The sequence below is a fragment of the Danio rerio genome, chromosome 17, assembly GCF_049306965.1.
Source record: "Danio rerio strain Tuebingen ecotype United States chromosome 17, GRCz12tu, whole genome shotgun sequence".
In the NCBI taxonomy this organism is placed as follows: Eukaryota; Metazoa; Chordata; class Actinopteri; order Cypriniformes; family Danionidae; genus Danio; species Danio rerio.
This window is the reverse complement of record NC_133192.1, coordinates 21,303,255-21,320,000: the sequence shown is the minus strand read 5'-3', so window position 1 is coordinate 21,320,000 and position 16,746 is coordinate 21,303,255. Positions and strand designations below refer to the sequence as shown.

Sequence of the window (16,746 nt, the reverse complement as noted above, 5' to 3'; positions counted from 1 at the left end):
CACATCAAAAAAACAGATGTCATTCTGACGGCACTGACTTGTTCATTGATACAGAAATTTAATTTTTAGAGATGAACTAAGAATTTTGAGCTAGAGACAGGGTTTTGCATTTAATCCATGGTGTTTTGCTATTTGTACGCATTGTTTTGAAAAATGCACTTAATGTTTTGCAAACTTTAATTATGATCTGAGAAATATACTGAAGTGACTGAGAAAAACTGTAATACTAATTTTATTATTAAAAAGTTCTACAGAAATAATTAGCCACACCTTATTTTAAGGTACAATTTTTTAGATATTAGGTAGGATTAGGGATGTAGAATAATCTCTTATTTTATAAGTATTAATAAGCACCCAATATCTTAATAATAACCACGTTAATAGTGGGAATTGGTACTTAAACTAAAAGGTTGCACTTTTGTTACATTTATTTGGAGAACAAAATGCATGTATCTAAAATTTGTCTGAAATCAAATTGATATTTGGTAATAATCCATTTGAGTGTTAAAGTGTCTGCTTAAATCTGTTGTTACTGCTCCTTCAACAGACATTTAACATTGTGAATACATGTCAATTTACACTAACCCTAAGCCCAACCTAACAGACAACTTATAATCTAATGTGAATTAGTTGGCATGTAGATGCAATGTAACTTAAATTCAACAAACGGACCATCAAAATAAAGTGTGACCTAATGTTTTTCAAAAAATATCTTAAAAGTCTCACAACTGTGATTTTTCCAAATTTGTGTCTTATTCCTTCAAATTTGTTATAATTCTTAATCCTAATTTTATTATTAATTTGCTCTATTTCATCTGTATTTTATTAAACAACTATTACAGCGTATCTGCAGGGTCTTAAAACATCTTAAAATGTCTTATATTTCAAAAACAAAATTTTGGGCCCTAAACAAACTCTTTAATTCACAGAAATAGTGTGTTGTATGTCGTAAATATTTTTAAACTGGACTTAATTCCCCTCTGTCCAAGTAAAGCTACCCAATCAGGCTGACATCCATAATATCACCAACAATCCATGTTAATAAAATCAGAAAAAGAAAACTAAAATCAATTACACAGTTCCTCATGATAATAACAGAGCAATATATTGCTTTGCATAATCTTCCATTCACACAAAAACTATTTACAGAAGTAAGGGGGGGTAGACATAATATTTATTATTAATAATAAATAATATAATTATTATTATTATGAAACTTAAGGATTTATAACAGAAACCCATTAGGTTGAATAGTAGTTATACTCAATCAATTTGGACCAAAAGCCAACAAATATATATTTTTAACAAATGTTAAACTTGTCATTTAAAAAAAAAAAGATATATATGTGTGTGTTGAAAATAGTGTATACAGCTAGGGTTTGTTGCTAAAAAATAATTACATTAGATTTTTTTGTGGCAAGCAAAAAAAAATTATCCATTGGCCCAACGGGGCCATCAGAAATAATCATTAGTGTTTAACCCTGTATAAGTCTAAAATTTCATTCATAATGGTCTTAAAAGGTCTTAAAAAGTCTTAAATTTGACTTGAAACCTGCAGAAACCCTGTATCATCCGATAACAATATTAATTACATTATTTTATTCAAAATCACATTCATTAATATATTAGCATGTTTATTACTCCATCATATAATCCCTTTTACTGAACATAGATTGGATTCATTCACCACTAAACAAGCCAGCATTAGAATTATTTCTTACGGAAAAACTCTTTTAAACACTCAGTGCCTTCACATAGTTATTTAATAACCGGTTACTTCGTTATATTAAACTTTTACATACTAAATTTGATTCATCAATTATACTGAGCTTATCAAAAACTGTCTGAATAAAATTTGATGAATTGAACACACTGGTGCAACAAACTGATCTATTTTTATTTACATAGTATTCCTGTTTGTCAGTATTTTAACAGATTTTAATACAGTGGAAGTCAGAATTATTAGGCCCCCCTCAATTATTAGCCCCCTGTTTTTTTTCCCTCAATTTCTGTTCAATGGAGAGAAGATTTTTTCAACACATTTCTAAACATAATAGTTTTAATAATTCATTTCTAATAACTGATTTATTTTATATTTGCCATGATGACAGTAAATAATATTTGACTAGATATTTGTCAAGACACTTCCATACAGCTTAAAGTGACATTTAAAGGCTTAACTAGGTTAATTAGGTTAACTAGGCAGGTTAGGGTAATTAGGCAAGTTATTCTATAACGATGGTTTATTCTGTAGACTATTGAAAAATATAGTGCTTAAAGACGGTAATAATTTTGTCCTTAAAATGTTTAAAAAATAATAAAAACTGCTTTTATTCTAGCCAAAGTAAAACAAATAAGACTTTCTCCAGAAGAAAAGATTATTATCAGACATACTGTGAAAATTTTCTTGCTCTGTTGAACATCATTTGGGAAATATTTAAAAAAGAAAATAATATTCAAAGGGGGGGCTAATATTTCTGTCTTTAATTGCATTTTCCGCTAGAAACTAAATGACATGTCAGCTCAAAGCATTGACTGCAGGTTTATATGGGTGTTTGCCAGAGCATTTCTATATAATGTAGTTGCTAGGGTGTTCTGCGTGGTTGCTAGGGGGTTATTTAGTAGCCTTCCCCCTAATCTCTTTGACATTCAGACGTGGTCCCTCTTTCGCTGTCAGTGTAATGGATGCTTCCTTTTAAATCTTCATAATCATAGAAATTGTAAATCCAGTTGCATACTATAGTCTCCACAGTAAGACAAAACATGAGACATCATTTGTGTCTCTGGTATGAACGATATGGGATGAACTACAGTATGTGTCAGATTTAATACTCGGGTTGAGCATGACAAATATAAATCTACTTCCTGGCATTGGTACCGTAAGCTGTGTGATCTGAGCCGCAGGTTCAAACTGTTTTTCTCTTTGATTCAGTCTGTGATTACTTTCCATGCTGCAGGTGATGGCGAAATACGGGGAGCTGTATGGATCAGCACGCGTCAGTGAGCTGCTGGGTTTGGATAAAGCTGCTCTTGACTTCAGCTCAGGGGCTCAGGAGAGGAAAAGACCCATGCAAAAGGGCATCCTGTGAGTTGCAACCCTAACCTTCGGTTCATTATATTTTTTTTTACCAAACAAATCAGCAAAACGGTTCATCTGCAGAGGCTGACAATAAAAAAAAAAAGATTTTGCCATGTGCCAGATGATGGCAGTGGTGTTCAGTGTGATAAGATTAAAATAAATCATTTTTACGTTTCCACAGCGTCAGATTAAACACCACTGATGTGAAGTACCACATATGGAAGCTGGGAGTGGTTTTCACAGACAATGTAAGATCCATCACTCTCTGAACATTATAACTGAAGGCAGTCAGTGAGTCAAACCTGACATGAAATTGTGTTTTTAATTTCTTTCAGTCCTTCCTTTACCTGGCCTGGTATATGTTTGTGTCAGTTCTGGGTCATTATAATAATTTTTTCTTCGCCGCTCACCTGCTCGACATCGCCATGGGCTTCAAAACACTGCGCACCATATTGTCATCTGTCACACATAATGGCAAACAGGTAATACATTAGATGCGTCTTTGTGTGTGTGTGTATATAGAGTGGCTCCCAAAAATGCATTCCCTCAATTCATACTTCAAAAAATGTGTCAATGCAAAAAAGCTAAGTAATAATTGTTAACATGGATGTGTTTTTCAGTTGGTTTTGACGGTGGGACTGTTGGCTGTAGTTGTGTATCTTTATACTGTGGTTGCCTTTAACTTCTTCCGCAAATTTTACAACAAAAGTGAAGACGGTGAACCAATGGACATGAAATGTGATGATATGCTCACTGTGAGTACCTCTCTTTCAGTTTCTTAGGTTCACAAACGGTCAGGGTCTCAGAAACATGAGAGCTCTGCAATAAAATACTGTTCAGACTGTTGGAGTCGGTTCCTTGACCATTTGTAATCACCTTTGAAGCATTTTGTTTCCCTTTGTACTGATAATATAAGTCAAGCTAGATCTTCATCAAGAGGTGATTGATTTTCATCCTGCTTTTCCTGTAAGAGTTATTAACATTAGACAGAGTCCTACCTTAGAGAAAAATCAAGCTGCAGCTGAAATGTTTTTTTAAAATACATCAGCAGATGCGCAACTGCTGATGAAATTTAGCTATGTAGCTAATTATAGAGCAGTTCTTTGATTGCCCATCACCCCTGTCAAATATACATATATACAGTCGAAGTCAGAATTATCAAACCTCCGCATCATTACACCACCTGCTTATTTTTCCCCCAATTTCAGTTTAACGAAGAGAAGATTTTTTCAACACATTTCTAAACATAATAGTTTTAATAACTCATTTCTAATAACTGATTTATTTTATCTTTGCCATGATGACAGTAAATAATCTTTTACTAGATATTTTATCAAGACACTTCTATAGAGCTTAAAGTGACATATAAACGCTTAACTAATTAGGTTAATTAGGTTTACTAGGCAGATTAGGGTAATTAGGCGAGTCATTGTATAATGATGGTTTGTTCTGTAGACTATCGGAAGACAATATAGCTTAAAGCTTATAGCTTTTATTCTAGCCGAAGTAAAACATATGAGACTTTCTCAAGAAGAAAAAAATAATATCAGACATGCTGTGAAAATGTCCTTGCTCTGTTAAACATCATTTGGGAAATATTTAAAAAAGAAAAAAAAATCAAAGGGGGGCTAATAATTCTGACTTTATGTATGTATGTATGTATGTATGTATGTATGTATGTATGTATGTATGTATGTATGTGTATGTATATATATATATATATATATATATATATATATATATATATATATATATATATATATATATATATATATATATATATATATATTATTATACTATTACCAATGTTACATTTATTTGATCAAAAGTACTGTTAAAACAATAATATTGTTAATTATTGTTACAATTTATAACAATTCACTGATTCAAATGATCTGGCCAGACCGAGTCCCTAGTTAATTACTAGCTTATTCAGATGATCCGATCAGAGCTCTTCAGTTGATGATTCACTGATTCAAATAATCTGGTCAGACAATGGCTGTGTCTGAGATCGCCTTCTACTCAGTAGGTACTGCATTTGAATTTGAATTTACTTATCGACCGTTAGTAAAGTACACTCAATACGGTATGCATTCATCTTTATTCTTTATTTCTATAGCGCTTTTACAATGTAGTTTGTGTCAAAGCAGAACTTAGAAGTTCTAGTAAATTACAATTGAAACTGTGTCAGTCCAGTTGTCAGAGTTAAAATTCCGTTTTGTTCAGTTAAGGGTGGTTTAAATAAATTTCACTGCTGAAAGTCCAAACACTCGAGAGAAAATCCATAAATGCGCAGCATCCCAAACCATGCAAGCCAGTGGTGAGAAACACAACTTCTCCAATTGACGAAAGTGAAGGGAAAAAACAACCTTGAGAGAAACCAGGGTCAGTCGGGCACTACAATTTCTCCTCTGGCCAAACTTCTTGTGCACAGCTGCATTCAAGGCGTAGTAGGCTGGAGAACAGAGGACGTCCATTGTTAATAAACCGCATGCATGTGTGAGTGGTATGAATTGAACTCGGACGTACATTCGCTATTTTGTCATGATCATGTGATCTATCCGCATCAGTTGCGTCACTTCTCTCCCATTCATGAATTCTCCCATGGGATATTGTAGCGAGCATCGGAGGCGCACTTCAGAATCTCGCTGGAATTAGTAGGTCATGTGGATACTTCTCACATACTATTTTTCAAATTCTATGAATTCGGACGTACTACTCAGCTCACATACTGTTTTTAGCATGCTATATTCGCCTTATTCTACACGGGCACAGCCATTTGAATAATATTTGTCTTGATACTTCTGGTCTCTTTCACTTCCATTTGTTTTTAGATATTAAAAACAGCTCGTTCTGCTGCTTGATGTTGCAAACTGATATTTTCATATTCTATTACTACTACTATGTATTACTAACTGCTTTGTCTGTATAGACATGCAAACACTTATTTGCAGAGCAAGTAGTTTTCTGCAGTTTATTATTCCCTGTCATTTCTCCCATATGCAACTGCATCAGAAGTTCTAAAGCTATCGCAAAAACGAGCGCACTTCCGCATTGAAGAAGAAGATCAATAGTATGGGTGTAGCGTTTTCGGACGCAGCCAGAGTCTCTAATGGACTCGCTGATTCAGATGATTCAGTCACAAGGAGTTGCTGATTCCAATGATCTGGTCAGACCAAGGCTGCGTCCGAATTCGTCAACTACTAAGTAAATACTGGATTTGAATTTAAATATACTACTTGGCCCTTAGAAAAGTACGTTCTATACACTATGAATGTGAGCAGTATGAATGGAGCTTGGACGTTCTACATCCGCTATTTTATCATGATCACGTGACCTACCTACGTCAGCTGCTATTCAGCTCGCATAATGTTTTAAGCGTACTGTATAGCATGGAGGTATGCGATTCTGGATGCGGCTCAAGTCCCTAGTTTATGACTCATATATTCAGATGATCTGAATCAGCAACTTTCCTGTTACCAACCCACTGATTCAAACGAGCTGGTCAGAGTGAGTCTCCAGGTAATGGCTCACTGATTCAACTGAACTCTCCTGTCAAAACTTTGCCGTATTTACACTTTTAATTCAGTAATTAGGCTGTTTCTTTTTTTTTTACTTTGTCAGTACTGAGTATAAATGGCTTTACTGTCACTTGTGATCACCCCCATTCATTTTTTTAACATTTTTTTACCTAAAAATGTAGCATAATCACATATTCAGTAGCATTTAATATCCAAAACAGTTAACAGAGCAATCACAGCACAATCAGAATCCATAAAACTTGCAAAAACTGCTTTTTCAATTTAGGGAAGAGTAAAAAGAAGGCTATACAAGATGAGGTGGGGGAAAAAAAATAAATCTAATGCATGTATGTATGTGCATATAGTGTTACATGTTCCACATGTACGTTGGCGTACGAGCCGGAGGGGGAATCGGAGATGAAATCGAAGACCCAGCAGGAGACGAGTTTGAGTTCTATCGCATCATCTTCGACATCACTTTCTTCTTCTTTGTCATCGTCATCCTGCTTGCCATCATCCAGGGTGAGAAACAGAGATTGTCAGATTCATTTCCTTCCAATGACGAAAATAAATAAATAAGTAAAATGAACAATATGTGCACCAATATTTCAGAAGCAGAATGAGCTGAAGTGTTGGGTTTTAATTATTTAGTTTGTCCTCTAACTCAAGTCATGCTGAGCAGTGCTGGAGCGCTTCATTATAAGATCATGCTCTCTCACGCTGCGAGGGATTTATGGGAAGAGATCTGAGGACCGTGTTGATGCTGGAGCAGTGTCTTATGCGTGGGGAGAAATAAAACTCACGACTCAAATGTGTGGCATGTACTTGATTGTATTCTTAACTGGTGATTTGCTCTGTTGTCGTATCATTTGAAAGGTCTTATTATTGATGCATTTGGCGAACTGAGAGACCAGCAGGAGCAGGTTAAAGAGGACATGGAGGTAAGCTTTCTCATTCAAAATGGGCTATTTTAGTATTCTGCTTCAACCTGAATCATCTTGTTCTGCAATTAATTTGTGAAAAAACAAAACATTATAAACAACTAAACAAATATATACAGTTGAGAGCAAAATTATTTGCAGTTCTGTGCAATATATATATATATATATATATATATATATATATATATATATATATATATATATATATATATATATTTTTTTTTTCTTCTGCAGAAAGAAAGAGTTATTTTTTATTTAAATAAATTTATGGAAAACTAAACATTTATTTTAAATCTGATATATTATTTTACGGTTTGTAAACGTCATTAGTCTCAGCCAGACACTGTCTAGCCTAGCCATGGGTTTTATGCTAATTTACAATCTGTAATTAAAATAAAAAGTAATGTAATTACCTTTTTTATTTCCTGCAGACTAAGTGTTTTATCTGTGGCATTGGAAACGAGTACTTTGATACAGTACCCCATGGTTTTGAGTCACACACACTGCAAGAACACAACCTGGCAAATTACCTGTGAGTACTACAAGAGATCAGAGGTCATCCACATGAGCTCAATAGCAAGTGAGACAGTTAATTCCCGGTGGACTAAATCAAAATACTGCCTTACATTATTCCTTGTCAGTTAGGGTGTGTTCACACTTAGCAGGTTTGATTTGATTAAAACACACTGGTGTGGTGTGGTTTAGGGTTGAGTATTGTCTGTTTTTTTTTGTTTTTTTTGATGCAATAGCAATCATTTTTAAAATGCTACCAGTGCTTAAAATGTTCTTGAATTAATCCTTTAAATGAGATCACATTATAGAATATATATTTTAATTAAAAAATTATTGAGCAATAAATAAAAAAATAATTAATTAAATATAAAACTAATAAAATTGATAAAAATATATAAATTAAAATTAATATAAATTAATAATTTGAATTAAATATATATATATATATATATATATATATATATATATATATATATATATATATATATATATATATATATATATATATATACATACATACATATATGTAAGTAGATACAAAACAATAAATCCTAACCCCTCCTAACCTAACTACAATAATTTAACTGTAAACAACCACAACAACTTACAGAAAAGTAGTCAATCTTGCTGGTATGTTACAAGCCAGCTTTAATTTTCAGCAATTCTTTCCTAAACTTCTCCTGACTTGCAGCAAGTTCTGAAAAATAAGTTGAGTTTAAACTGATGAATTACACAATGTGAAGATTATTTATAAACTAATTTCGAGAGGATCACATGCTTATGATTGACCGCAGCTGGTCCCGCATTAGTTAATGCATGATTCACCAATAAGATGATTCCTAACTTATTATAAATAACCAGAGTTCCTTACCTCAGTCATCTTCAGCTTGAAGAATCCCCCTTCCACCCCAACTCCTCCTTTTTTTTTTTTTTCCTCGAAAGGGTTGTACAGCAGCTCCGTGGTTAGCACTTGCCTCAGGCCACAGGCCAGTCTACGATTTTGTGTGGAGTTTACACGTTCTCCCTGTGCTCGCGTGGGTTTCCCCCAGTTTCTCTAGTTTTCTCCCACAGTCCAAAAAACTTGCGACATAGGTGAATTGACCAACCAAATTAGCATTATAGACGAGCTCTAAATCAGCAGTATATCTCTCTGTAGCTGTTCATTTAAATAATTGTGAATATTGCTGTCCAAACCCTGTTGCCCAACAGCTTTTTCATTCGTTCATTTTTAATCGCTTTTCCGAGGCTGGGTCTTAGGAGAGAACCCCAGACTTCTCCCTCCCCAGACACTTCCTCAGCTCCTCCGGGGGGATCCCGAGGCGTTCCCAGGCCACCCGAGAGACATAGTCCCTCCAGCATGTCCTGAGCCTTCCCCGAGGCCTCCTCCCAGTGGAACATGCCTGGAACACCTCCCTAGGTAGAAGTCGAGGAGGCATCCAAAACTGATGCTGGAGCCATCTCAGCTAACTTCTCTTGATGTGGAGGAGCAGCGGCTCTTCTCCGAGCTCCTCCTGGGTCACAGAGCTCCACACTCTATCTATAAGGGTGCGCCCTGCCAGAAAACTTGTATCTGAGATCTTGTCCTTTCAGTCATGACCCAAAGCTCAAGTTTTCCACATCCAAAAAAAAACTGTGCTGCAGATGATTGCTCTTTGAATGCAACACTCACCAAGCATTGTTTTAAATGTTACAAAAGATGTGTTACAAAAAGTAAATCTTTTGTTTTGTATATGTGTTTTAAATCCTAAAAATGAAAGTGCAAACACTAAGCAAACCAGGACTGAATGTACCCAAACCCAAGTGTGAACACACCTCTTTATACAAAGAAATGATGCCAGGTTTAGCAAATTCATATGTCACCACTTTGACTTGTTTTTAAGATTACAATGGTATTACTATAGTACTGTAAAGAAACAAAACAAAACAAAACATAAACCTAAAGTTAAAGAAACAATGTAAAGTTCAGCTTGGGGAAAAATTTGTGTTTTTTTCCATCTTTTGCTCAAACTGAATTACATTTGTTTGGTGTTTGGTTTGCCCTTTAGGTTCTTCCTGATGTACCTCATCAATAAGGATGTTACAGAACACACTGGACAGGTACAACTTGTATTCTCAAATGCCATGACTCTTTATTGGAAAAAAGATATATGAGCAGTTTCAGAGTAGGAGGCACATGCCTAATAATAAAGTAATATTTGAAACCACTGAAAAATGTTTTATTTATTTATTTATTTTTAGAAAAGCTGTAAAAGTGTGGAGTTATTAGATGCTGTGATGATATTTCTGTTATGCTGCCCTGTCTTGTAAAATTTTTTTATAATAAAACATAATAGTTTTCTGTTTTAGCATATTTGAAAATCATTTATTCCTGCCATAGTCAAACAGATTTTACAGCAGTTCAGAGTGTTTATTTATATCAAATTGTGACTGCTGTTCTCTTTAACTCGACAGGAATCATACGTGTGGAAGATGTTTCAGGAACGCTGCTGGGAGTTTTTTCCTGTTGGAGATTGCTTCCGGAAACAGTACGAGGATCAGCTCAGCTGAAGAATACCAGTTCAGTTTGTATAGTTCAGCTGGAAAATACAGCACTTATGAATTATGCCTGGGACTTTCCTCTGATAAGAAGATGACATATTATCACTATTATTTTGTGTGCTTGTTTGATATATATTATGTTTCTTACACTACATTTTTTTTATTCTTATTTTAATATATGTTTGAAGTATAACATAGACTGCAATTTAATGTCACTTTAGAATAAATGCAAGAAGAATTTATTAAAGTCAGAATCAGCTTTCTTTTTAACAGTTAATCAATTTCATATTGGAAATATTAGAATATAACCAGACTTTTTTATTATATAAAGCGTGTGGTGCTTACTCAAACACTGATAAATCATGTATGCCTGTAGAACAAACAGTGCAGGATGATCTGTGGTTTAGCTTAAAACTGCTCTTATTTTAACTGTTTAAGAATTAATCATGTTGTGACATTATTTATGGATTCATAATTTTTGGATAATCTCACTCCCTCAATTGCATTGCAAAACTATAAAACATATATCAATTTTTAACAGTATATAAAATATATAGCTCAGTATACATTTATTTTTTCAGTTATTATTAAATACACTGAAAAAACTAAATGCAAAATTACTGACAGTATAACTTTTTTTTTTGCATGGTATTTTTGCACCTTTATTCGCTTTAATTTTTTGCTCGTTGTAAACTAAATCCTTGTTCCACCCCTTTCTGTCTTCACACACTGTCAGCCTCCACTGTTCATCTGCTAATTTTCAACAACCTCTCCATTCTTTCCAGTTCTCATCCCTGTCACATTCTCACAGTCCATCTCTATCTCTCTCTTCTGTGTCAGGGGTAGTGTTCAGAATCTGAGTGTGAAATGAATCTGCGGGCCACATCACATGTGACTGCTGGAGCACTGGCCGCTACAGGGCTTGACGCTGTGATCTCCAGTTATTCCAGAGGTGCTGTTAAAGCGTTAGCCTCACTCTAGCAGAGCTGTAAACAGTCCTGCTGTGCTCTGCCTTAATACTAAGGCAGAGGACACTATTATCTGTGAAAAAGGGAAAAAAAAGATTATTATAGATTTTTACATAGTGCATCTAAATATTTTTTTAGAAATATAAAGGGGTTGAAACACTGGCCAATTTAGTATTGGAGGTTTCATGGCTAAATTTGACCAGTCTAGTGGCCAATCTTCATTGATTGCACATTCCACCAGTAAGAGCAGAGTGTGAAGGTTTTTTTCCATTTTATACGGTTCCTTTTACAGCATCGATGTTGTAAAGTTATTAAAATACATTCAGTTAAATAAACTTTGGCATTCATTTAGTTGTTCAAGCGTAAAATGAGACAAAAAGCCTTTTACTCGCACCTGCCCGTCAGAATCGGCGGGCTAGCGCGGAAGCTCCATTGAATATATTGGGGTAAAATAAATGCTCATATTATAAAGACATGGCAGGGAAAACTGTAATTTAATGCATTGCTTCTTGTACAATCTGAGACCCACTTTATATGAGATTTCACTCAACCAGTGGAGACTGCTGATTTTTAAGGAAAACTGACCTTAAACGCGCCGATTTTTGCATTGGCGTACAGTTCACTGGAAGCGCTTAACCCAGGTTACAGGCTAATTAAAAGTCCTATTAGCATACTTCGGCATATACCCTATAGCACAGTTTTGCATTAAATATTGCAGTGCACACAACCTTATAGGTGACATATCAGAGTTTTAAAGAGGACAAATTGTTGGTGTGCGTTTTGCTGACTCATCTGTGACCAAGACAGCAAGTCTTTGTGATGCATCATCAAATACACATTACATTGCATTACAAGAGCCATGGCAGGCTCGTAGCCAGCCTGGTAAAAGGGGTGGTTCTTTTTTTCTTAAAATATGGACATTTTTCCAGTTATTAGCCTCATTTTCTATTTAATTATGAGGTTTAAATACTTTTTAAGCACTAATTTTTGCTGGATTAGCTTGTCTGATGGTCATTAATCACACTTTTTGATGTACTGAAAAAAAATGAGAATAATAATTAGATTTCAAATACAAATATATTTCATCATATGTCATAGAAAAGTTCAAGTTCAAGTTTTAGATTAAAAACTAGCCTATTGTCATTTATTAGGCAAACGCAAACTGGCCAGCATATTCAACATTCAACTTTCCTCAGTCATGCTGAAGCAACAGCCAAAAGAGGATTCTGCTTGGGCTTAAAGCCTTCTTCCATGGTTATTTTCACATTTTACTATGACATAGTAATCAAAATAGGACAAATGAGCTTGTGTATGGGACAAATTCTGCACCTTTGTCAGTGAGGGGTGGGTCTTTCGAACCACCCAAACACAGAAGAGCAATTCCATCTATGCGCAGCTCTACAGATCCCGAACCATGCAAGCTAGTGGTGACAGGGGCTAGGGAAAAAACGTCCCCAATAAGCGAAAGTGAAGAATTAAAAAACCTCGAGAGAAACCAGACTCAGTTGGGCATGACCATGTCTTCACTGGCCAAACGTCTTGTGCAGAGCTGCAGTCTAGGCGCCGGAGGCTGGAAGCTGGACCTCAGCGAAGACTTGTCTGTCTATGGAGCGTCGCAGGAATCAGTCTCATGCTCTCCACTCTTCCATGACCACCACAATACCTGCTTGGGATACGGCCTGGTCCAGGATATGGAAACCTTGGAACCATCTCGTCGCTGGTCTTGGATCAAATCAGTGGTGCTGCGTAGTCTGAGGACCTCGGGTTGAGTTTCCCCAGGTGGAAATAGAGAATAATTAGTATAGCTGCTGTTCATAGTGTATATAAACGAGATGCAGAAACCTGTGTTGAGCACATTCATGTATCATACAGCTAAGTGATGCACTGAGTGTATGCTTTACTAAAAAGATAGGTCTTTAATCTAGTTTTGTATAGCGAGAGTGTGTCTGAGCCTCGGACGTTATCAGGAAGGCTAACCTGCATTGGATCCAAAAAAACATAAAACTACAGCTGTCCAACTCACTGCAGAATTTAATATGAACCTCAACTCTCCTGATTCCCCTAAAACTGTTGGTCTGGAGCTTCACAAGGTCAGCACACATGGTTGAGCTGTTATAGCCAAACCTTTTGTCACTCATGCCAATGCATACATCAGTTTCAGTGGTGCCAGCAGTGATAATCTTGAGCTCTGGACAATCTGGAACATTTATTGTTCTCTGATGAATCACCGCCTTACCTAATCCAGGAGAGTTATGGTGAGGAGAAGCCCTAAAGAAGCGTACCACCCAGACTTTTGCCCAAAATGCTCAAAGTAAAGCATGGAGGTGTCAGGGTTTCAGGAAGGATGAGGGAGCGAGGACTCAATTGCAACATAAGATGGTATTTATTAATAAAAATAAAACAAAAAGGACAACAAAAACCACCGCGAGGGGGAGAAACATAACTATAAAACAAACACTCAAACAAACTTGGATGGGCTGGCAGGACAAACAGGACTAGATAGCACACGACATGGAAATAACGACGACGAACTGGCAAAGGACTGAAAACATGAGGGGGATTATAAAGCAAAAAGTAAATTGACACACAGGTGAACATAAACTAATAATGAGTAAACAAGGAGGGTGGGACTAGACAATAGACGGGAGAGCGCATGACACAGAGAGACAATACAAGCCATGCGCTCACATAACACAACACTGAAGCACACGACAAAAGCACGTGACCACAATGTAAACACCGAGCCACGTGCTTTGACAAAAGACGCACGACACAAGCACACGATGAATGAAAACTCACCGTGCGCTCACACACGCAGCGTGCATGCTTCATCCCAGCGCCGACCAAAACCGAAACCAACAAGACTGAGACGCTGGGAATGAAACACCACGCTGCTGACAGACGAAAACACAAACACGAGTACAAGAGTGCACGCGTCAAGCAGGAGCGCGCACACTCTGCGTACACCCACGACGGCGCGCGCGCGCACACAGAGACAGAAACAGGACCAGACATGGGTAGTATCCGAGCTCTGCCACCAAAACAAGAATTTACAAGACCAGAGTGGCAGAACCCTGACAGGAGGTGGATCAGTGATGATTTGGGCTAAAATATCAAGGCATTCCCTAGGCCCAATTATTGTGATAGATGGGCACGTCACTGCAAATGTCTATCAAACCATTCTGGAGGATAGTTATAGATTATAGATCAGGTGTAGATTACGCACTGCAAATGTGAAATCTCCCATAGATTGTATTGAATGTTGTCATGCTTACATGTACGACCTGTTTAACTCCATATGCCATTTAAAGATGAAGCTGTGCTTTATGTTGAGAGCTGGATTTAACCACACAAGCTTGTGATGCTGTTTGGGAGTGTTTGCTGCAGCTATGAATTCAAAAAACAGTGTTAGTAATGTTGAAGTGTGCAGTTGGCTAATGGTGCTTTAAGGAAAAGCTTTCTTGCTCATGACTATGTATTAATTAGGTTCTTGTTCTTAGTATCCGTATCAGTAATCATATCAGATGGTCAAACACATGATTGCATTATCAATAAAAAGGATGGCCTGTTGGTGTTTGATGGTCACCCAGGAATGTGCTGGGTTATTGATGATGGATGGTAGTCCATAAAACCATGGAGTCATGATTCTGGCTGTAATGTTATCCAACCTGTGGTCAGTTCACCGCTGCTGTTCTGACCATACTGCGACCTACAGAATAACTGAGAGTAATGGAGGACTCAAAGATGTGGGCATGTTGAGGAGTTCAGGGAGTTTGAAAGGAAATATTTCCTTTTGTTTGACCAAATTTTTTGTTTTAAACTTGTGTTAGATCCAGGATTCAAAGTGACCCCATTTAGCATATTTTCCACTGGAGAAAAAGAGGAAGCAGAAAAAAATATGTCTGGGTCAAAAATAAATGTGTTTTGAAATCACCTTCTTATATTCTACCTCCAAGTGAAGCCTTCTCAAATTACCCAAGAACTGCTGAATCCTCTAGGTACTGTCAGACTAAAAGGTCAATAGATTTTTGTCTGGGATTGTGATGCTGCAGGAAGCTTGCATTTATTATGTTAAGGTCTTTATTGATCTGGCAAATAACAGTATGATTATTTTTAGTATTACTATTTACTTTTACTATTTATTTATAACAAACACATATTTATGTTAATGATTTCTCAATGTTTGTCTTTTTAGTACCACAGTTTGTGGGATTACTGAGTTCCTTTAAAAAAGGGAAATATACTAGTCATTTCGTTTATAGTAGTTAATAGTGGATATTAGGGTATAAGGAATTATTATTCAGAATTTTACATATAATTTAATATTTAAAACTTGATTGCCTTGCATACATTTTTATAGATATGCAGTGACCACGAAAACTATTTTTTGAACTGGACTAGTAAACTATTAAATAAGGAAATAAAATTCAAAGATATACTACTTTCTCATGCAAATTTTTTATTTTGGATACGTTTTCTGGCTTTCAAACATTCAGATGTTTGTGAGGCAGCTGGTGCAGAATGAAGAGTCCTTCATTCCACAAGAGTGTTCATTTATATCAGTGTCAAACTCAAGCTTGTCATTAAGGCTCCTGACACTCAAAGCTGTCTTGTAAACACTTCATAAGCCCTCTCGCTGTTTCATGTGATGTGTGTTCTATGACCTTCCTTTCTAACATTAGTTTTTTTTTTCTTTTTGCTTTTCAAAGCAACAGCTTGAGACCTGCTTAGGTTAAGCGGGACAAGGTGTATTTAGACTATCAGAGCTCATTATGAATTCTTCACATTGGTAAATTTATAACTGAGGGAATTAAGAAGTCAACTGTAGTTGCTGTTTATCCACATTTAATAAATTCTGTTTTTGTCTGTGTTTGTCTATTTGCTTTGGGCACCGGAAGTCAGTAGTAAATCCTGAAGGACACTTGCATCTCATTTTCTCTTTATTTCCCCCTTTTCTCTGTCTCTTTTATGTCTCTCCTGAGTTGTATTCCTCTTAGGATCCATCATTGCAGACGATTTTTTTTAGTCTGCAGAGTCGACCAAAGAGAATATACAAATGCACAGAATACAATACAGAACAGGACAGAAAAGAAGCAGAAACACATCACAGACTGTCAAAAAGAGTTACAAGGACAAAATGTCAAGGATATGAAGAGTCACAAAGAAAAGCAGAGAGAGAGAAGTTA

General features: G+C 36.0%; 1 protein-coding gene across 1 annotated transcript in view; it reads left to right on the top strand.

Annotated features, from left to right (window-relative positions):
- The window catches only part of ryr2b (ryanodine receptor 2b (cardiac)), a 119,842-nt gene extending 103,416 nt beyond the window's left edge, over positions 1–16,426 (top strand). Inside the window, exons 95-103 of the mRNA XM_068214574.2 lie at positions 2,958–3,085; positions 3,261–3,327; positions 3,415–3,561; positions 3,700–3,834; positions 6,966–7,122; positions 7,477–7,541; positions 7,973–8,073; positions 10,100–10,151; positions 10,506–16,426. Of these exons, the coding sequence (XP_068070675.2) occupies positions 2,958–3,085; positions 3,261–3,327; positions 3,415–3,561; positions 3,700–3,834; positions 6,966–7,122; positions 7,477–7,541; positions 7,973–8,073; positions 10,100–10,151; positions 10,506–10,601 (948 nt within the window). The 3' untranslated portion in view covers positions 10,602–16,426. The remainder of the gene's footprint in view (positions 1–2,957; positions 3,086–3,260; positions 3,328–3,414; positions 3,562–3,699; positions 3,835–6,965; positions 7,123–7,476; positions 7,542–7,972; positions 8,074–10,099; positions 10,152–10,505) is intronic.
- Positions 16,427–16,746: the final 320 nt, after the last annotated feature.